This window comes from Echinops telfairi, unplaced genomic scaffold (genome assembly GCF_000313985.2).
Source record: "Echinops telfairi isolate 266 unplaced genomic scaffold, ASM31398v2 ScPeMD7_3;HRSCAF=10, whole genome shotgun sequence".
NCBI lineage: Eukaryota > Metazoa > Chordata > Mammalia > Afrosoricida > Tenrecidae > Echinops > Echinops telfairi.
In genome coordinates, this window is record NW_022103899.1 from 52,518,156 (window position 1) to 52,540,431 (window position 22,276).

General features: G+C 44.6%; 1 protein-coding gene across 1 annotated transcript in view; it reads left to right on the forward strand.

The window, feature by feature from the left end:
* The window catches only part of NYAP2 (neuronal tyrosine-phosphorylated phosphoinositide-3-kinase adaptor 2), a 325,661-nt gene that overhangs the window by 264,897 nt on the left and 38,488 nt on the right, over nt 1-22,276 (forward strand). Inside the window, exon 6 of the mRNA XM_004701652.3 lies at nt 3,293-3,396. Within this exon, the coding sequence (XP_004701709.2) occupies nt 3,293-3,396 (104 nt within the window). The remainder of the gene's footprint in view (nt 1-3,292; nt 3,397-22,276) is intronic.

Below are 22,276 nucleotides of genomic sequence, written 5' to 3' on the forward strand. Positions count from 1 at the left end.
GTTTATATTGCAGTGCCTACAGGGGCCTGGTGAACTGATACTGGATCTCCAGTCATCTCCAGTAGGGGTAAACCACATCATGTGATATTGGGAGTTGACTTGACCTTGGTAAAGCTCCGTCTGTGTATTAGAGATAGCAGTGTCTATATTTGAAAGAGGCTAATGAAGTCGGGTTCCCACTGGAAACCAAGCAGGGGAAATTAATCCATAAGTACATTAGGTAAGGTAAAAAAGCCTTCAATTTTGTCACTCATTGGATAATCCCTTCAACATAAACTTCAAAAGAACCATTTAGTAAAGGAATATTATTTGCCATCCTGTCCTAGCGGGGGAAAAAATCGAATTTTTCTCACACTATGTGACTAAAATTGCTATTCCAGCAATGAAATACAAGGAAATATGAATACCAGTTGGCCAAGATTCTTATAGATGATTTACTTGTTATTTTATGTAATAAAATGTGATTCCCTAAGGTATGCAAAGGTTTATGACTCCTGGGAAATGAGGTTAATTTACAAATGGCAGTGATATTTTATCTATGCCATTTCATTATACACATGTATTTAAACACCCTCAGGGGACTCCAGTAGCATGAAAAAGAATAGATTGGTAGGAGGTGAAAATACCTGCATAGAACCAGGGGTGGGGTGGGTTTCAAACTCCATACCTGAAATGGCCCCCAAAGTGTCACGTTCCTTTAACTGAAAATCCCCACCTTAGTAAATAGGACAGCCAGGCCAGGTCTTCCACCAGATATTATAACAGATCCTACTTTGCTGCGTGGTCATGATTTACTTTTCAAAGTCACACGATGCACGTGAGTGTCTTCAGTGAAAGAATAGTACAGACTTATAGAACATTCACTATGTGGCCTCTGTCCACATACGTGCACAAAATGACAGCAGCAGGTAGTGCCGATGCGTACCAGGGCTAAGGGGGCTCAGAACATAGACAGGGAGAGGCAAAGTTGCAAAACGCATTGCACTAGAAGTGCTTGCTGCAATGCTGTTTTGGTTGGGTCTCTTCAAGTTGAATTCAACGTCATAAGGATCTCATGTTACAATACAGAACTTCTCCAAAGGGTTCCCAAGACTTTCTTCTATGGAGAAACTGGGTGGGTTCAAATCTTCACCATTTCCCTGCAAGGGACCCTTACACGCTGAACCAACCCACTGTCGTTGAGTCTCTTCTCACTCACAAAACGCACCTGCATTACATTGACTTCTGAGTTAGCATTTCTGAAGCCTTCTCTTTCTCCCAGGGAGCAGCTGGTAGATTTGAACCATCATCCTTGGGGCTAGCAGTCCAACATTTATCCAATGACAGCACCTGGGTTCTTGATAGTGACCCTACGCAATACAGAGTAGACAGGCTTCTCCGGTTCCTGGTACTATAAATCTATACGAAAGCAGACAGATTCATCTTACACTCAGGGTGCTGGGTGATGGATTGGAACCCCAACCTTGCCTTTAGCAACACAATACTTAGCCCTCCACCTCACCAAGGTGCCTTCATGCTGAAAGAGAATCTCTCACTACCATTGAGCCAATGCTGACTCACAGTGACCCGATAGGTCAGGGTAGAACTGCCCCTGTGAGTTGAAAGTCCCCTCTTTCTCCCACCAAGGGGCTGGGATTAGATATCATGTAAGTGTAGCCTCATGATGCTCAAAACAGACACTTAAAAACTAACAACTAATATAAAATTTGGGGACAAGAGCTAAATTTTTCCCCCCTCTATTTAAGACCCCCTCCTTCTTTTATCAAATATATCTGAAATCCAATGAATTCTGTACTTATTAGAAGAAAGGATTTCTCTCAATCTCCAGATTGCCAACTCCAGAGATTCCTATCAATGGGAAAGGCAGCTCAACTGGGCTTCTGAAACAGAAAGTGAGATTTGAACAATATGGTTCTGAAAGTTAAAACAAAGTCTTAGACGATGGGGATAAAATTGCATGCACATAGGGAAATTGGAGAGATGAGCTATGCTGAAAACAGGCGCAATTGCAGTCAGTGAAAACAAGTGACTCAACCTTAGAATCGGGAGAATGATTAAAAATGAAGGAAGGACTATTAGGGAGGTAACGAGTGAGGGAGAGAGGGAAGAAGAGCAAAAATGGAAGAGGGAAACAAAGAGGGAGCCGGGGGAGGGAGGGAGGGTGGGGAATGGAAGAAAGGAGGGAAAGAGCAGAGAAAAAGAAACAGGAGAAGAAAAATAGGAAAATAGAAAATTCAGGAAAAGTGAGTTTTAGGAGAGAAGTTTCCTGTGGATCAAAACTGAAATGAATCACCCCAAATCATCATGCCCCTCGGTCCAGTTTTCTTTCCCTAGAATCTCCCTCCTAGAGGTGGTCAAAGCTGTGCGGGAGTAAGAATTATCCTTCCGTGTCTGTCTGTCCTTCATTTCCCAGGAGCGTCTCTGCCTCAACTCTTCTAATCACTGGTAATTAACTGACACCAGAAATGTTTAGTGTATCAACACAAACAATGGATAACTACTAGCTGAAAGGCTGTGGGTTTGAACCTCCCCATCAGCACTTTGTTTGTTTGATTGTTTTTGATCATTTTATTAGGGGCTCATACAACTCTTATCACAATCCATACATGCATCAATTGTGTAAAGCACATGTGTACATTCATTGCCCTCATCATTCTCAAAATATTTGCTCTCCACTTAAGCTCCTGGAATCAGGTCCTCATTTTTTCCCCTCCCTCCCTGCTCCCCCCTCCCTCATGAACCCCTGATAATTTATAAATTATTATTTTGTCATATCTTGCACTGTCCGACATCCCCCTTCACCCACTTTTCTGTTGTCCATTCCCCAGGGAGGAGGTCACATGTAGACCCTTGTAATCGGCTCCCCCTTTCCAACCCACTCTCCCTCTACACTCCCGGTATCACCACTCTCACCACTGGTCCTGAAGGGATCATCTGCCCTGGATCCCCTGTATTTCCAGTTCCTGTGTGTGCCAGTGTACATCCTCTGGTCTAGCCAGACTTGCAAGGTAGAATTCAGATCATGATGGGAGGGGAGGGGAATCATTTAGGAACTGGAGGAACATCGTATGTTTCATCATTCCCCATCAGCACTTTAAAAGAAAGACTGGATGAGCTGCTTCCTGAGGAGGACAAACAAGGACATCCTATGTGACACACAGAGTGGGGTGGGGTGGGGCATTGACTCAACAGCATCAGGTGTTCGTTTTGAGCAAAATAAAGGGGGAATCTACCTGCTCTTCCGTGCCAGCAGAGGTGAGAGTCTAACACTTTGTCTTTCTCCCTGTTGCAGAGTCTAAAGTAAGCTGCAAGTTAGGCCGATCTGCATCCACATCAGGTGTGCCTCCTCCATCAGTCACTCCTCTCAGGCAAGCCAGCGACCTGCAACAGAGCCAGGTACCATCATCGTTAGCCAATCGTGATTGACTGCCTGTGCTGCAACATGCCAAACGCCCCCCACCTCTGTCTGTCCTGTGTCGCTGTAGACAACGTGTGCATCTGCTTGCCTCTCTCCGTGTGGTGTGTGGGGGCGGGCAGTGGGAGGAGGCCTGCGGTCTGTGTTGTCATTCAGAAGGGAAAGTTGATCTTGCCTGTGGTGGGTGAAAAACTCTTTCTGTTTGTGACCGAACCGTTCTGTCTCTGGTTTCCATCATTCTGTAATATGAATGTAGTAAACTTGTACTCTCTGTATTGGCTTAGTGGTTATTTTTTGAAAGCTCTTTCTCTCTTCCATGTTTTGTGTACTTTTATACTGTCTCCGAAAATTTATCAATCTCTGATAAATTTATCTGCTTTGTCTTATGTAGATTTCTTTCTCAATGTTTTGTCTGCGATATTTGCCCACATGTTGTCAATGAACTTGTACATAGTCCTTAGCTCTTATCCAAATATACTGTAATCTCTGTGGCAATTTTACTTTCATTTTTAGTTAGCTTGGAGCATGATTGTAAGACACTGTGAATATCGATATCCTTCTGACCATTCATATACCAATTCCTTGGGATTGAACGTGGCAGCTAGTCTCTCTTGTTTCTTAGGCCATAGAGACAAACTGACCCACTGGATACTATAGGATCCTTACCCCAATTTGTAGATTATTAAGGTGACCTGGAATAAATGATGTCGTTTCTCTCTGATGCAAACATTATCAGGAATGTTTTCCAAAAGAGAGTAGAAGTGTCTTTGCATGGTCAATGAGGTCTCCAGGATCCCCTGGAGAAAAGAGGCAAGAAATAAAGACACTGAATATAATGTCATTTATCATGTCATTATAATGTCACTCAGTCCTTTACAGTACACTCTGTTGAGTGCACGGTTGTGGATGGAGACTCTCGTAAGGGGGAACATTTCAGTACACATAGGCTCTCCAGTGGTAACTCACCCAACAGGAACTCAGTACATTGATTCCATCTCAAAAGCTGAATTTTCGTCACCGGTAAGTGCTGTGAGTATTCCATAGGATGATCCCGGAGCGGTTTCTCCCTGCTCCCCACTTCCTCTCCATCCATGAAACACTTGTGATGTAGTAAATGATAAAATTCAGACTGATCCCTCCATGGGAACTACCCATTACTGATCGCAGATTACATATCCATTGGTTATTTAAAATGTCAGGCTATTTTGAAAACATTAATGAGACAGCATAATTAACACTGTTTTCCCTAATGGGAGATTGTGGTAGTTGGTTGTGACTTAAGTGTGTGCCGGGTTTGATTAATGCACATGTAAAGTTTCTACAAACAAGAGATAAGAGGGTGCTCCCAAGAGCATCTCAAGTGTTACTGAGAATTTCTCGTGCCTTTGTTTAAAATGGTAAAGGATTGTATAGCCAACTCTAGCTTACTCAAACACATTCTGAATATAAAAGAAGAGAGAATAAATCAATGAGTTAATTAACCCATAATAACAATTAATCTCACGAAGATAAACTGCTACCTTAAAAATACTAAATTTACCAATATCTAAACTTTAAATAGACATTTGATTGCAAAATGCAGAGACTTTCAGCACCTTGGTAGAGAATTGCCTTAACATAATCAATTTCCCAAGTACACGATCAGTGGTCTTAGATTTTCCACGGTTTCTCCGGAGGGTCTGATGTTCTTTCTTGTTCCTCTGATTATCCTCATTGCTGCTTCAGCTTAAGTCCCTTCAACTTCCAGTGAAATCAGGTGCCCACACAGCACCCTTTCGGAACCACGCTGCAGTCTTTGTGCCTTTATGGTATCAAATCATTGCTCATCTGATGGGATGCCCTGAACTCTTTGAAACACAGCAACGCTGGAAGCCTCCCCACATCACAGGCATGCTGTTGGTTCCTGACCCACAGGCTGACCTCTAACCTACAAGCCATACTGTAGGTGGTTGTCAGAGCTACAGCATAGAAGGGCGGTCTGTGAACGTCTCGTCTGTGGAATTGGACCCATGGTCGATTTAACGGTTCCTGTATTCTAGAGCTCACGTGAAATGTGAAAGCCATAGTGTGCCAGAATCTTCTGCATGTTCCCATTTAGCATTCAACTAGTCAGTGAATCGAATGATCCAGAAGATTCCCTTCTCATCTAATTTCCATCTCCTCATCATAGACCTGACTGAGATGTCCTCTTTAGTTACAACCAGGGAGGCACTGTAACCCACGGTGATGGTGACAGACATTTGGACACATTGAATCTAAGAATGAATATGCCAGCTGGTAGGCTGTGGAACCAGTCATACCCAACAAACTCAAACCAACAAGCAAGCATCTTGGCCAGGTTTTTAAATACCAGGATCCCCAATGATTATCCAATTCCAGAATTCTCCACAGCCCAGTTATACATTTCAAAAGAGGCCCTGGTGGTTGGTTCAATGGTGAAGCAGTCAACTGTTGAGCAAGAAGTCAGGGATGGTTTGAACCCACAAGCACCTCCATGGGAATAAAGACCTGGATATCGGGTCCCATAGAACTCACATAGCAGTAGAGATACGACTTGTTTGGGTGTGGCTATGGGACTGTGGCCTAGGTGCTAGGCTAACAATTTCAAAGTCAACTGTTCAAAACCACCAGCTTTTCCTCAGGAGGAAAATAAAGGACGCTGACTATTCCCATAAAGACTACAGTCTTAGGAACCCAATATCAGCTGAAAACCTGTTTGTCAGAGTCCACTTGTTTTGTTTGAAGGGGTTCATGTAACGGAATTGTCTTCCGCGTGGGAGAACAGGGTTTGATCTTGGCTTATGCACCTGGTATATAGTCTGTCCATCTTCTGTCAGGGAAGGCCTGCATGCTTCTGTGATAATGACCAGTGTTCAGTGGAGCTGCAGACTAAGACAGATCTGACAACCTATTTCCAAAAATCTTCCAACAAAAACCTATTGGTTTACAAAGGTCCAGTCCCCTCCTGATCCCGGGAGGGACATGGGACTGGGCTACATTGTTTCATTGTGCATGAGGTCACCAGGAGTTGGGGCTACTCAAGGTAGCTAACTACAATTGAATGCTCTAGTTCAGTCTCATGCTCTGTAGATGTAGGCATATGTATTCCTGAGGTTTCATCTGATCAGTTGGATCCATTTTCAAGTGCTTGGCCAGCTAGAAGCCACGTTTTGGTGGTGGGAGAGAGAAAACAAAGCATTCTAAGCGGCGGAGTAGATCTGTGACTTGGGAACCTGTCTTGAAATGATGAAGGGGTTCCCATTGGTAACTCTCCTAATCCTGTGTGGAGCAAGTGCCTCTCAGAGACCTTGGGAGAGTCTATCAGACCAGAGGCGAGAGAATGGTCTACGTCCTATGTGGATCTTTACAAAGTTGACTTGTTGAACACGTATGATAACATCAAATGGCAGAGCATAGAGCCAAGTAGCAAAACCTTCACCGATAACTTTCCACCACCCCAGAGCTTCCCACAGGACGCACACAGTCATTTACAGAGCAGTCCTACCTTTTGCTTCAGTCTGCGTACAAGTTAGCCCTGACATTACAGTTCCCAAAATACAGAAGCCCACTTGGGTGACTCAGAACGCCCCGTACAGTTTACCACATTATGGAAGCATCTTATTGGAGGGGAATTGTTTGTCTGTGCGAACTTTAAATTGTAAAATAAAGTGTCCTGCTCACAATGACGATCTTACAAATACATGATGGTTGTTATCATAATGATGTTTCCCAAAGCAAATACATCTGGCCAGATGAAATGCTGAATAAATGCTTACTGCAAACAGCCATGTCAGTGGTACCTTGATCTATTGCCACACTTTATGAAAGCAGTGGTATTGAAAGAATACACGTGGATTTAAAACAAAACAAAAAGCCATGATCTGATGTGTTCTCTATAATCCTTTCTATGGGTTTCAAACATGTTTTAAAAGGCTTTATTTTCTTATGGGGCACACTTTCAACCTTAATTAATGTTATATTTGAAAACAGAGAAAAGATATATGATCTTCAAATAGCTGTTGGATTGAGGAGCCTGTGAAAAGAAATGTTGGACAATTTGATGTTCATACAAAGAACTCAAATGGCAGAAGTTCAGTTGCCATCAACGACTGTATAGGCTGGGGCATTTTGACACACTATTATTAAGCTTTTGTGTTTGCTAACTTTGGATATATTTCAACTTGAAGCCTCATCTGGGGTCACCTCCTAAAGCTCGGGAGCCTTTGTGACGAGCCTCTTAGTAACTCCATTATTGAGTAGAATGAATCAAAGCCACAGGCACCTCTTGCTCCTCGCCAACCTAATCCTCACTCCACACACAATAGTCCGGCCTTTTTTCCCCATTGGAGTAGCCCGGAGACTGTCATTAACAAGAGAAAATCCTCTTGGAAGTCGTGATCTGAGTCAAGTGGAATCTGAGACTTGTCTTATTAGGCCTGATACTTGTGCCTGCCTCACTCCTTAGAGGTCAGTGTCTGGTGGACGGGCCCATCAGGGGGTACTACTTATGGGCATATTCAAGAATGCTTTAACTCACAGAAGGGCCATAACCTTATTACAGGCTCTTGGAAAACTTGACAAAATGGTAAAATTGGTATTATGGGAATCATGTGTCATTTGCGAATATTGTTACCCCCCATGTGCTATTTGTGTGCTACGCTCTGTGTATGCAGAGAGCTCCAGGTGTGTGTGTGTGTGTGTGTGTGTGTGTGTGTGTGTGTTCTAGAATTCTGCCCCCTGGGGAAATCCTATAACCACCCACTGCAAAGGAGGAAGATAAGAGGAAACTGTTGGCTTTCCCCAAGTTTTTAAACTTATCAAAGTTCAGAAGCCATGGTAACTGTTCAACAAAACAAGAAGCCCGAGCTTTTGCTGAAACGACAATTGTCTTAGGATGCCAGCTCACCAGTTAGGTGCTGTATGAACCCGAATACCTTGTTCAACTTCTCTGAGTCTGTTTTCTTCTCTGAAAAACTGGGGCTCTATTCTTCTGTCTCTGCATAAAGAAGCCCTGGTGGCACAGTGGTTAAGGACTGAGTTGCTAATGGAAAGTTCAGTGGTTCAAACCCACCAACTTCTCCACGGGAGAAAGAAGTGGCTGTCTGCATCTGTAAAGATGACAGCTTTGGAAACCCGATGGGGCACTTTTACTCTGTCATGGCATTTTCATGAGTCAGAATAAACTTTATAGCAACGGATATTATCTGCATTATATGATTAGTGTTCAGGAGTATGTAATGAGAAAACAAATGCATAGGAAGTGTTGAACATGCATCACCTAATGGATAAATTATTTTCTTCTTGCACTTTTAACTCTTTCTTCCAAAAATTCACTGCTGCTCCTGCCTAGAACATCCTAAGAAAGAAAGCAGTTCTGATCAGTGGTATTCCAAAGGGTGTGGATTGTAAAAGCAGATTCCAATGGACACGGGAACCACTGAGATTGTGTACAATGCCCAGGCAGGGCCAGGATAAACTCTGTGGAGTTTTTCACTTAATTTCAGCACCAATTTTAATTCCTCTACAGACAATGTACCTCTTGCTGTCTACACCTGGGACAGACTGGCCTGCCTGTCCCAGTCCACCCCGCCCCACCCCAACTTTGGTAAATCACAGGGTCTTTTCATAGATGCTGATGTTTCCTATCCCACATGGGACATTTGATACACAATTATGTACCATGAGTTTGTGAATCTGGTACATAAGCCAAGTAAGTAGAACTTGGCTCCAGAGTATCATTTTTAAAAAAAACGTCAACTCACCTGCTCCCTAATACAATTTACTCTCCTGTTTGAACTAAAGTATGGATGAAACATAAGGTAGGGTCCGGGTAAAAGGTGTGGAGACAAGGCATACATTTCTGCCCCCACCCCCAACTTCAACATTTACAACAGGTTTATATTAGATATTCAACATATGTAGTATTGTATACATTATATATTACATGCATTGGATATATTACACACACACACACACACACACACAGTAAGAAAACACAGAGTAAGTCCTCAGGTTATAAATATGCGACTAACAGGGACTCCCACTTGCATGTTACCATTGTTGCACCTCTTCTTACTTCAAGACGATTGCCTTGCCTCTTCTCCTTCAGCAAAGGGTTCATTGTAGTCACCAACGTCTGTTGAACATGCAGTTCTTAAATCATCGAAGAGACTTCCATTCCTTCCTTACACTACATGTACCCGTTCCAAGGCACCTACGAATGTGCCTTAAAGTCACACGTAGGATTTCAATCATGGCTTAGAGATTGCCTCTCCCTCTCTGATCTCTTTTGTACTTTAGGAATTGCCTCTTGCTCATGCGAGCACTCGCTGTGTGTGAATTGAATGATGATGGGATTAAAAGGTGGAATGGCATGGAAACTAATGGAATTTTCCATCAACTTTTTGAAGCTAATTTTTTTTTTTACATGTAGCTATAAAGAAATTAGCATAGCATGCTTACAAAAATTCCTTGGGGCAGACGCAGTGAGCAACGATAAGTATAGCACGTGGCTTATTTTAAAATGTATCCACACACACATATACATACATACTTTCCGACATGTGTCACTTAACCATTTTGTGTGGAATAGGACATGTGGCTTAGACATTGTATGAACTTCGCATTAAAACCTAGGCGAGCTAACTTCAATCGGTCCCCATGCTGAACGTGGGTGTATAGCGCCACCTAGTGTCCGAGGCTGGAGCTGCAAAGCAGAGCACTTAGCGCTCCATTTGTCTTCTTCAATTTACCTGGGCAGTTCCTTCCACCATCCACCTGCCTGCCTTACAGGAGCCTCAGCGCCTGCACTCAGGGCCCGTCCACCCTCTGCTTCGCCTTCCCCTGTCCCGCTTTTTGTCCAATGCTGCAAGAATACAGGGCTTGAGTCTTTAAAACGATGAAACTCCACAGCTGTCAAGTTGATTAAGACTCATAGTGATCCAAAACAGGGTTTCTGAGGCTGTTCATTTTAAGGGAAAAATATAGCCTCAATTTTCTCCCATGGAGTGGGAGCCGCTGGTGGGTTTGAACTGCTGACCTTGTAGTTAGCAGGACAACATGGAATATGCAGAACCCCAGAGTTAATTTAAAACCCTCAGGGGAGAATAATTTAGAAAAAGAGAGCCGCTTTCCTTTTAAAAAATAAATAAGTTACGAGACCGTAAACACATGCGGTCAGATTTTGCCTTTAAGCAATGCAAACCTACATGTGTACATGCACGTGGGCACAAACACAAAATCGGTGTATTTTTAAGAATGTTGTTGTTGTTGTTAGGCGCTATTGAGTTGGTTCTGACCCATAGCGACCCTACGCCACAACAGAACGAAACACAGCCCGGCAGTGTTTCCTGGGATATAAGAACATGCTATACTCTATAGTCTTTCAATGCAGTCAATTAGTGAAGTGACTATCAGGTGGGAGAGAGACCTGCCTAGCTGCCTAGGGAACCAAACTCCAAACCAAACCCATCTTCTTAAATTTGTTTCTGGTTAGTAACATAGTATAGGTGGATCCACAGCGCCACCTAGTATCCTAAGCGCGCCCTGCAACTTGGACATAGCGTTTCTTTCCCAGGCTGAAATCTTTGCCCTAGTAGAATCCCAGGGCTTTTCTGACCTGCGTGGGGTCTTTCCCAGTCAGATCAATGCCAGGCACCCATCCACAACGACGACAACGGCCACAACAACAGCATCTTCACCTTGAAAAATAAACGAGTGCGACAAAATAGTTTATGTTAAAGACAGAGAAAAATGTACTGTTTGGGGCCATGTGAATGAAACAAGTTTCTGGGGTTATTTGGCTTGAATCATTTTCAATAATTTAGTCTTGCAATAAGTAGCCCTCGTATTGGGCTGCTAATCACAAGGCATATTGGGCTGCTAATCACAAGGTCAGCAGTTTGAAACCACCAGCTGCTCTGCGGGAGAAAGACGGGGCTTTCCACTCCAGTAAAGAGCTACAGCCTCGGGGACGCACAGGAGCAGTTCTGTGCTGTCCCATAGGGTCTCCGTGAGTTGGGCTGCACTCGATGGCAGTCAGTGAACAGCACCGTAAGAGCTAGCAGAGGTACCTGGTGCTACTGTCACAGAAATGCTACTTTGACGGAAACGCAGGCTCTCACAGGTTAAGGGGCTTGAAGTCAGAATCCAGGGTGGGAGCTCTCCTGGGAGATGTTCTCCTTTGGGTCTGGAGGAAGACTTATAACACTTCTGCATCGGAGTGATCTTCCTGTAACTTGACTTCTCACTATCCCATCTCTGCGTGCTCCCTGGTTGGTTGAATTCCTTTGCTATCTCCAAAGAGATGGACACATCCTACATCCAATCCCGCCCCATTAACCAAACAGAGAGAACCAGTTCACAGGTAGAATTATAACCACAGGCACAGTGGTTAGGCTTTACCACACATTTTGACTTCTGTCGCCTTCAGACCCCCCCCCCCCCCCCAGCGGTGCAACGGTTAAGTGTTTAGTTGCTAAACAAGAGTTGGCAACTTGAACTCATCCAGTGGCTTCCAAAGGGACACACCTGCTTCTCAGCTTTCATGAAAATTCCAGTCTAGACAACCCTATGGGACAGTTCTCTAGGAATAGAAGTCAGCTTGCCAACACTTAACTTAAAAACCTCTACTCCTTCTGATGCCCTGGTGGCATAGTGGGTTGCAAGGTGTGCTGCTTAACTGCAAAGCCAGCAGTTCAAAACCATCAGCCACTCTGAGGGAGAAAAACAAGGTTTACTATCCCCTAAAGAGTTCCCACCCTATAACCCCTCATTTATCTACTCTCTTATTAACTGATCTTTTGCATACACAACTGTCAAAGTGTAAGAATGTATCCTCTCTTATCAATACATTTGTTTGAGGATCCTATAACTGTCATTGGACAGCAGCTTGTAAACTTATAGCTAGTTGCAAAAGTTCAGAAAAGAGAGAGAGACAGACTTGGTGCAATCAAGTTGGTTCCAACTTATAGGGACGATCCACCATAGGAAAGAAGGAAGCACTGTGGGGACCTGCGACATCCTCACCATTGCTCTGATTCACGCAATCCAGGTGGTTGAAGATCTTCCTCTCTTCCACTGCCCCTCCACTTTAACAAACAGGAAGCCAAGCCATGGCTGCTTACCTCAGCTGCTCCACAGGGAATGATGCGGCTTTCTATGCCCATACAGAGGGATGACTGAAACCCACAGGGGCCGTTCCACCCTGTCTCTCGGGGTTGCGGACAGTTGGAAACGATTTGATGTCAGTGAGCTTTGGGCATTTATGACACTAAAGGGAAATAGTACCCAAGTCCTACATCATTTAATCTCTGTATTTGAGATTATCCTGAAAGCATTTTCAAAGTGTGTGCTTATTTACGAGGTACCCCCCCACAAAAAAAAATCAGAATTTTTTCCCAAAGATATGTATTTAATTTTTTTTACACAAAACAACCTTATCTTCAAATTCAGTAATTATCTCTGTATTTGAGATTATCCTGAAAGCATTTTCAAAGTGTGTGCTTATTTACGAGGTACCCCCCCCCAAAAAAAAATCAGAATTTTTTCCCAAAGATATGTATTTAATTTTTTTTACACAAAACAACCTTATCTTCAAAGTACTGTCCATTACACTTAATACATTTGTCAAATCTGCGATTCCATTCTTGGAAACATTTTTCACACTTGTCTGTTTGGATGGCTGACAGCACCTCCCTGTTTTTTTTTTCTTCATCTCTTCTCTGTCGTCAAATTACTATCCTTTCATGTCCCTCTGCATTCACAGAAATATAAAGATATGTATTTAATTTTTTTTTTACACAAAACAACCACTTGTACACTTGAGTGTTTCCCATAGCACTGTCCTTGTAAGCTGTGTTCAACATCACAACAGTTTCTGTGGCATTTTTCGTGAGCAGGAAACAAAATTTCACAGCCTCATGCTGTTCTCTTAAATCAGCCATCACAGCAAACGAGGTTTGAGGGAAACTGCTTTTACAACAACAAAAAATCACTATGGGCGAACCTTCCCAGGTGATGCCACTGGTTGCACCAAGTCAGAGCGATTTGATCAGTGCTCCCCTAGTGGTAAAAATGCTTACTACAAAAGCTCTATACTCCGCCTAGCACAATTCTGTTTTCTTGAGGGGAGGGGGGGAGGGTACCCCTCATATATGTTATTGTCAAGGACAGGGGGGAGCTTGTGCAAAAATATCCTCTCTGTGAATGGCTGCAGTTCTGCCTCCCTCTCCATCTCCCATCCACCTCCCCCCTCCTCTCCCATCCTCCTGGAGGCAGTACAGAAAACCCACTATTGTATGCTCGGCATAAATGCCTCTAATTTTTCAGCGGCATCAGTACTACAAAATGAAGTCATCTGCATGCTGGTCACAGTCTCTTCCGTATGACAGTAGTGATAACACTTAGAATCCAATTGAGAACGTGGTGTGGGGACCACATCTGACCTCTTCGGGCTACACGGGAGAAGGGGAATCCAACTCCGCAGCAGCCCAAGGGCAATCCACACCAGGCAGAGGTCAAACATGCATTTACTCTCCACCCTTCTTTTACCCTTTTCAGACACCAACCATCCTCTGGGGGCCAGGAAGCCTGTCTGCCTATCGGATTCCTGCACAGACACACATGGTCTCAGTGTGGCTCCTCTGCTCTGTCTGTGGTCTGCACACAGCTGCCTCTGCCACTTCTGACATGCTCTGCTGGGACTCTTCCTTCTTGATAGTCACGGGAATCTCTGTTTCTGCCTATAAGATGCCTTTCTTATACACAAGGAAAGGGCAAGATTGGCACATCTCTTAGTATTTCACACACCCGATTGGCAGGGTTCCCCCCAACAGGTTGATGGGAGTTACAGATAAATGGATAGAAAAGTCATATGTAAGTAATTTCACTCTGCCATACCAACTATTTTGAGCATTAATTACTCAGGTGTGTCATAATTCTGAGGGTAAAGAAGTCGTAAATCAAGCAGGGTACATCTCAGTGACGCACACGATTGATGGCTAGTTTCAGGTGTGATGGCTGTGATGGAGGACATTCCTCCATTGTAATCCCCTTATCGTGAGCCTCTAGGAAAAAAGAACATTATTCCCATGTTACAGATGGAAAAGAAAAGGATTGGCTAGATGAATTGATCTCTCCTTGATTTATTTTATTTACCAATAACATATTTCAAATATAATTTAGGATTCTTTCCAGGAAAAAAAGAACTAACTATTGGGAAACTCCAATTAGTAGGAGCCCTGGTGGTGTAGTGGTTGCATATTGGATTGCTAACTGCCAGATCATCAGTTGAAAACCACCAGCCACTCCTTGGGAGAACGATGGAATTTTCTATTCCCATTAAGAGTTACAACCTCAGAGCTCTCAGGGGCCGTTCTGTAGGGGCACCGTGAGTTGGCATTTGACTTGATGGCAGTGAGATTTTTGTTTTGTTTTTAGTGGGAAAAACAACCTCCAATTAGGTTGCATATGAATTAAGGATAAACTGGTTTTTCTACAGGTACTGGCTCAGGGTTGCCTGTAATCATCATTGAGGAATGTAGTACACTGCACTCATTATCCCACTCCACACTGGGATGGCTGCACCCCGGGGGTCCTCTCTCCTGTTCCCCTGTGGGATGTATATCTGTTCTTTGTTCTACAGCGCAACCACACTCACCTTTCTAGCCAAAGCACAACTTCAAACGAAGCTGTTCTCTGAGCTGATTTTGTTGAGGACTTACTAGGCACTCAGCACATTGCATGATCTAATTTTATCCAATTCAATGATCTTGATATGGTCTAATGTATGCTAGCTCACCTCATGTTTCTAAATTATCTCATAGCATACCTACAAAGCAGGTAATATTGCACCCAGGCCAGTCTCCAAGAGACTCACCAGTCAAACAAACAAAGAAACAAACAAACAAACAAACCCTCCCCCCACCTCCAAAACAAACCAAAACAGTGCCATAGACTCAATTCTGACTCATGGTGACCCTGTAGGACAGGATAGAACCGTCCCTGTGGTTTCTTGAGACTGTCACTCTTTACAGGAGGAGAATGCCCCATCTTCCTGCTATGGAGCAAGATGGTGATGGCTTTGAAACACTAACCTTGAGGTTCGCAGCCCAGCATAACCCAAGGGACCATCAGAGGTTGTCTATTCCCTGTTGAAAACCAGATCGCTCTCAAAGACAAGCTAATCAAACCTCACTGCCATTGAGCTGGTTCCGACTCACAGCAACGCCATGAGACAGGGCTGGTTTCCACTAGAAAGCCTCCTCTTCCTCCTATGGAGCAGCCGATGGTTTCAAACCACTGACCTTGCTTGTGGTTAGCAGCTTAACACGTAACCATGACTCTACCAGGGTTTCTAGCAGATCCCCTCCGAAGCCATTGTTTTCATTGGGTTTTTTGTTTTGTTTTGTTTTGTTTTGTAAGGTTCCCTTGTTGCTCCCTTCCTAACCCTTACTTCCCTGCACTTTCCCTCCTCCACTTTCACATTCCCTCTCTTACGAACCAGACAGCGCCCTGCCTTTTCACCTCTCTGTGCTCCAGCGGGCACAGGAGCCAGGGGGGAACAGCTAGCAGGGCTCCAGCTCAGCAGGGCCTTCCTGCCAGCAAGACCTCCCAGGGTGGGGTGGGGTGTGGGACGGAACTCCTGGGGCTGCCACCCTTTGACTGTGTCATTGTGTGTGGATTTGGGACTAGGCTTCCAAGAAATCAACCACGTAGAGTTGTTGTTCACACACATGCACACACACACTCACTCACTCACACACAATGTAAACATGGGCACACATTTCTCTTTTCACATTCCCAAAGGAAAAGAGACTACTCACTTCCCCATTCACACTCAGAAATACATCCATAAGTACCAGCCTTTAGAATATGACCATAGATATAGACAACATCATCTGGAAGACCAATCATGTATTTACAGAACACATGTAGCCTCTGGGCTCCCATTGCAATAGGTGCCTCCCTATGGACAGACAGACACATCAAAAAGAGGGAATATATATATATACATACATACTCAACTCTACTGTTCCTTCAAAGCATTTGTGTTTGAAAATAAATGCTGTATTCTAGCTGGTTAATTATCTCTGGTCATCACCACTTTGGACAGGAAGGGCATTTGGAATGCTGCAGTTCATGATTTAGTTCCCAGGAAATGTGGAATTTATTGGAAGGACCAAAAGAGCGACCTCCCTACACCAATCCCCTTTGCACATCAAAGAGGGAGCGGCTTTTCAGGAGGAACCAACAGAGTCCAAGTCCCTTACCATTCCTGATTATCATTCCTGATACCACTGAGGAAGGAGCCCAGTCTATGCCCTCACTTGTTGACTGTAACTGGAGTAACAAAGCAAGGAGCCCATGGGCACCTTGAACACTCACACAGGATGGTCACTGTCCCGTTCTCATGGAGTTTCCGGGCAGTTTGATTTTTTACCTTCATAGGAAGTAAGCTCATGATTAGACAGCACTTGTTAAACCAGAATGTAATTGCTTATTTTTCAGTCATTCAGTTTACTCATGGGCTCTTTACAACATTTGGAGCATGGTGCACTTTCTCTCTCTCTCTCTCCTCAATGAACGCACAATGCATTGTACGTGAGAATGGGCCAGGGGCTTCACCCAGCTTAGATGCATGCATCTGGCAGGATGGCCATGTGGTTTGATGACTGACCCAGTGGCTCCCCCACTCCTCTCTCTGGACACCTTTGGCCCAAGATCCATCCTCCACCTCAGGAGAGTGACAGGCCGTGGAGCTAACAGGCCTTCGGCATCCCTCTCTGGGGTCCCTGCGGTGTGGGCCTAGTGTGAAGGAAGCCAGTGTTCGGACACTGTCCCGTGTTCTTCTCTTTCGAAAATCCCGATGCTCAAAAATCACCTAATCGGATGCCAATGAATAGACTTACAGCACGTGTACAGGGCAGAGTAGACAATCCCCCTTAGGGTTTCCAACACTGAAATCCAAGGTGACCAGAAGTGGTCACCATGGTGGCTTCAAACCATGCACTTGGCAGTCAGTGTTGGAATCATATGGACTCAGGGCTCCCTCTAGAATCACTCACCTCACAAGGAAGCATGCACCTCACTGGCCCCCTATCCCATGCCCCCTCTTGAGGCTGCCTTCTCCTTCACCCGAAACCACGTGCTAATCACCTTGTATGTGCACTCGGCACAGATGCTGTGCAGTCATGAACACTGTCATGCCCGCAGACTGATTTCATAGTCAACAATCATGCATTGTCCACCCACTGTGCCCCAGGCTTTCTGCTAGATGATGAAAGGCATTTTGGCCCTAGTCAAAAACCCGGATACCTAAATGCATTCTAGAAAAGCCATGTCAACACGGGCAGTGTGCGCAGAAGACAAAGAGAGATTCTGGAGCATCACAAGGGACAGGTGTGTCTTTGAAGATGGCCAGGCACCGTTTTCAAGAGGAAGGGAGATTTGACTGACATTTTAATAGAATATGGTGAGGGGCTATTCCAGGTAAAGGCAGCGTACACACAATGGAGTGAGTGGTAGGAAATGGTCTAATTTGGGAAGGCAAATACATGCCAGCCACTTAGCCTGTCAGCAGGAAGGAAGGATGAATTGGGGGGTGGGGGGAGAGAAAATGAGGAAAAACCACAGGAGCAAAGAGGTAAGCAATAAAAGGTATTGTTGGCTGCCACCCACTAGGCCGTGATTACGACGCTGATTGTCATCTGGAGAAATTGAACCACCCCAAAAATTCATCACAGATTTTTCAGAGCAGCGTCTCCCTATCAGCTGAGCTCTCATTCTCTGGGGCCATTGCCCGGGAAGTCTCTGGTAATATGATACAGGTCAATGAAGTGTCCCCATGGCAATTAACATTATGAATGTGGCACATGTGTTCCAAGTGAGCCTTCCATAGGTTGAGATCTTTTTTTAAACTAGTTTCCAACCACAGAAAAGATGAAAGGCTTATCCTTGAAGTACGTGTGCATTTTTACCTAGACTCATCCAAGGATAGAACTGCCATATTTGCTACGGAGCCCTCTGGTCGCGGGGATGTGCTCCTGGTCTGGCTCTTGCCAGTAATTTGATCCTTCCTCCTGCTTCTTAGAAGGCTCCTTTTGTTTTGTTTGGATACCCAGCAGGATGGCATTCCAGGGAATCCTGTTCACAATTGCTCACAGGTGAATCTTGTGAGTCATTTGGTGGGAATTAGAGACTTTGGCTAGAGGACCCACATTAAAGAATTCCCTGCCCCTGCAGCAGATCCCCACTGTTACAGGCTTGTGTCAATAACAGCATTTGCCTTCCTTGCCTTGAACTTTTGAAAATCTTACAGTGGGCCCCTGCCTCGATCATATTTTCCAAACCTCCCTTGTACCATGTGTTGTCTTTCCCTTTACCCAGGAATGCTATTTCCTATACACATCAGGGATCATGCCCCACTAGCATTTTCGAACAAATGCTTGCAGTGGTGTTCCTATGGGAGCCCAGGTGGGGGCATCATTGGGCTCCAAACGGTAAAATCAGCGGTTCAAACCTACCAGATACTTCTGGGGAGAAAGATTGGGTTTTCTGCTCCCCTGAGTTTTACCGTTTCAGAAACCCACAGAAGCTGATCTGCTCTATCTTAAAGGGTTACTGTGAATCCATGACAGCTGAGTTTGGATTGATTTTCGGAACGTTCCAATACAGTCCATCACCACTAGAGGGGGGGAGAGGACCACCAAAGCGAGCCTAACCACATTTGTTTGGAGTAAAATGATCTGAAGGCCCAATGTGAGATGCCCTGTCATGCTTATATGTTCATGAGTAAAGAAAAAAACCAAAAAAATCATAACACTCCAACTAAGGCCATCCCCTTAGTTTACAGTGCTCTTAGGTGAAAATTTCTACCTTGTTTAATGAAAAATAAAAATATCACTGCCATCAGCTGATTGCAACTCATATCAACCCTATACGACAGAGTAGAACTGTCCTGGTGAATTTCCGGAATATGGAAATCTTGACATGAGTGGAGAGCCTTCGCTTCCTCCCTCAGAGTGTCTGGGGTTTCAAGCAGCTGAACTTGCTGTAAAAGTGACTCCGTGCATAACCTTTGTACAACCAGGCTCCTGTTTGCTTGATGGCCCGTCTCTTAGTTGGTTGGAAGGTGGCCTCTGGAGTGTCTTCACAGAGTTGATCTTAGAATGTGGAGTCAGGGCAAAAGTCTGGGGGCTTCCTCAGTCGCTTCCTAACGGGTTAGTCTCTTCTTTTGGTTTGGTTTTGATTTTTGGTCTGTTATTTTTACCACTTCTAACTCTCTCCCTGCCAGCAAGTCGATGCTGATTCAGAGCAACCTTATAGCTCAAGGTAGAACTGCCCCTGTTTCTGAGACAGCACTTGTTCATGGGAGTAGAACGTCCCACCTTTCCCCCAAAGAGCAGCCGGTGATTTCGAACTGCTGACCTTGTGGATCACAACCCAACACACATACTCATCACTCCTCTTCTAACCACTCTCTACTACTTTACTGTACTGGGGTCTCAGAACCCACCGTATCTACATAGTATTGATGCCCTCATAGTATGAGTTTTTCCTTTTCAAACAAATGTCAAATGTCACTCTGTAATGCAAGTGCGGTTTTTATGGTGTTCCCTTATTTGAAAATCGAAGACACCCAGTTAAATCTCTATGCGGTATGTATTTATCTATGAGACACACACAAAGATATCATTTTGTCGAATCGTATCCCACGGACAAGGAGAGCAATGGCAATCGTTGCATATCTCTGGTAACTGCGGATTATAAAAATAAACAGACCATGTTAGACATATAGCTAGAAGACTACATTCTAAATGGCAGTGGCAATGGCAGTGATCAGCATTTACTGAGGGGAGAGAGAGAGGAAGAACTGAGAGATGGTGGCAGGGAGAGAAGGGAAGGAAATTCCTTTAAAATCAGCCCAAGACAACAGGTGGAGAGAATGTTCTGAGGAGATCTCAGTTTGATCTAAATCATGAAACGTGTTTGGAACTGGTCAAACAAATAACAGACCGCCAAAATTGCATTACTACTTAAAATGCTGAAATGGGAAAATGTCGAGCAGGCTTCGGCACAGGAAGAAGAAAGGCATAACGGCTGTAGGTTATTGAAAAGAAAGAGACTCCGTGCAAAAATTGTATTTCCGTCCAGCTGAAGAGTTGAATGACGGGCAAAGAAAGTCTCTTGGCCAAGACCAATCGAAACAGCTCTTCTGAAATGCCCAGCCGCCGTGCTGGGGTACCTTACAGGGAAGCTCACTGACGAGCTTGGCTTGACTTCTCTGGGGCCCACTCTCTGGTCGGAAGAAAGTCCCTGGGAACGGTGCTCCCAGCTTTGGAAAGCTTTACAGATAGCCCATCGTGAGCTGCACCCAATGCCAGCTTGTCTCACACCGTTTGGCTGGGTGGTTCCATCCCTGATTGGTGCAGCTGCAAAGAATAAAGGAGAAGCGCCATCTGTCTCTGCTGCCCACCTGAGAGGTAGGTGAGGCTGCAACAGGAAATGGGTGCCCACAGCCCGCCTGGGAGAGAGGACGTCCACTGGACCAGAGAGTGAAATCCTGGACTCTTCCGAAGCAGTGATGGAGTCCTTCATTTGGAGACCGGTAAAACCATTGCAGATTCCCCAACGGTCCGGTTATTTCTGGATGAGAAGATCCTCTCGTTCTCTTATTGAGTCAAAGGCAGGTTTTTCTAGTTGAGTTGGTGGGTCTTTTCAACCGAAGGTTACAGGCTTTTCTGAAAAAAGGAAGACTCCACAAGACTGACGGACAGATTGACACAATGGCTATGTCAATGGGCTCAAACGTGCCAGGAACTAGGAGGCTGGAGCAGGGCCGTGCATTGTTTGGTTCTATGAGTCTGGCCCCGAGAAACATCACCTCCAAATAGGATTACAGTTTGTATACCTTTCAGGAGAAAGATGAGGGTTTTTCTTCCCTTAGGGATTTGCAGTCACGGAACCCCCAAGCTGTGGCCTCACTATGACTCAACATCAAGGCAATGAACTGCTGAACTACCCCGACGTTGCCACGCGGGGGCAGAATTGGCTGAGTTTCGGCCTTGCGCGGGACTCTGTCTTCAGCCTTTTCCCTTCAATATGGTTCTATGGCAGGTTCCAGCGATCATTTTTGGAAGCATCAAATAATAATTCATTGCTAATTGTGTGTTTTAGAGTGACACGTGTCTGGATGAAAATCAATATACATATCACTGAAATCTTACCGGACTGTTTATAACTGTTTCTTTAGAAAAAGACGCACAGTCCTTGAGGGCAATAACTAAGAATTACTTCCAAAGGACACTTTTTTCCCCCAAGCCCCAAGAGGATATATGGTCCCTGTTAAATCAAATTGGCGTGGTAGGCTCTGATGATAAATCCTGTTCAGATGTAGGAATCGGGGCTCCTGAGCAATTTATTAGACATGCAGGGGCATCAGGAGGCTCAATGTCCTTTGGGAGATTTTATGGATGGACAAAAGAACCGTCTGGGATGACAGCCATGTCTTCTCCTATCCACGTTTCCTGGAAAGGGTTCATCTATCCAGGAGCCCATGTGGCACAGTAGGGTAAGCATTTGCGAATAACCAAAAGGCCAGCAGTTCAAACCTACCAGCCACTCCCTGGGAGAAAGATGAGGCTGTCTACACCCATGGATATTTGCAGTATCTGCCACCCTGTGAAGCAGCTTGGCTCTGTCTTATAGGGTCTCTATGTGTCGGACTTAACTCCACGACGGTGACTGACCAATAGTTCTACAGGTCCTCTTTATCCTGGGCAAAATGACAAAGCTGCCAGTCACTCTGTTTCTAACCTAAGTGGACTTTCAGAGTGAAGTTTTCTGATTTTCTGTCTGGTG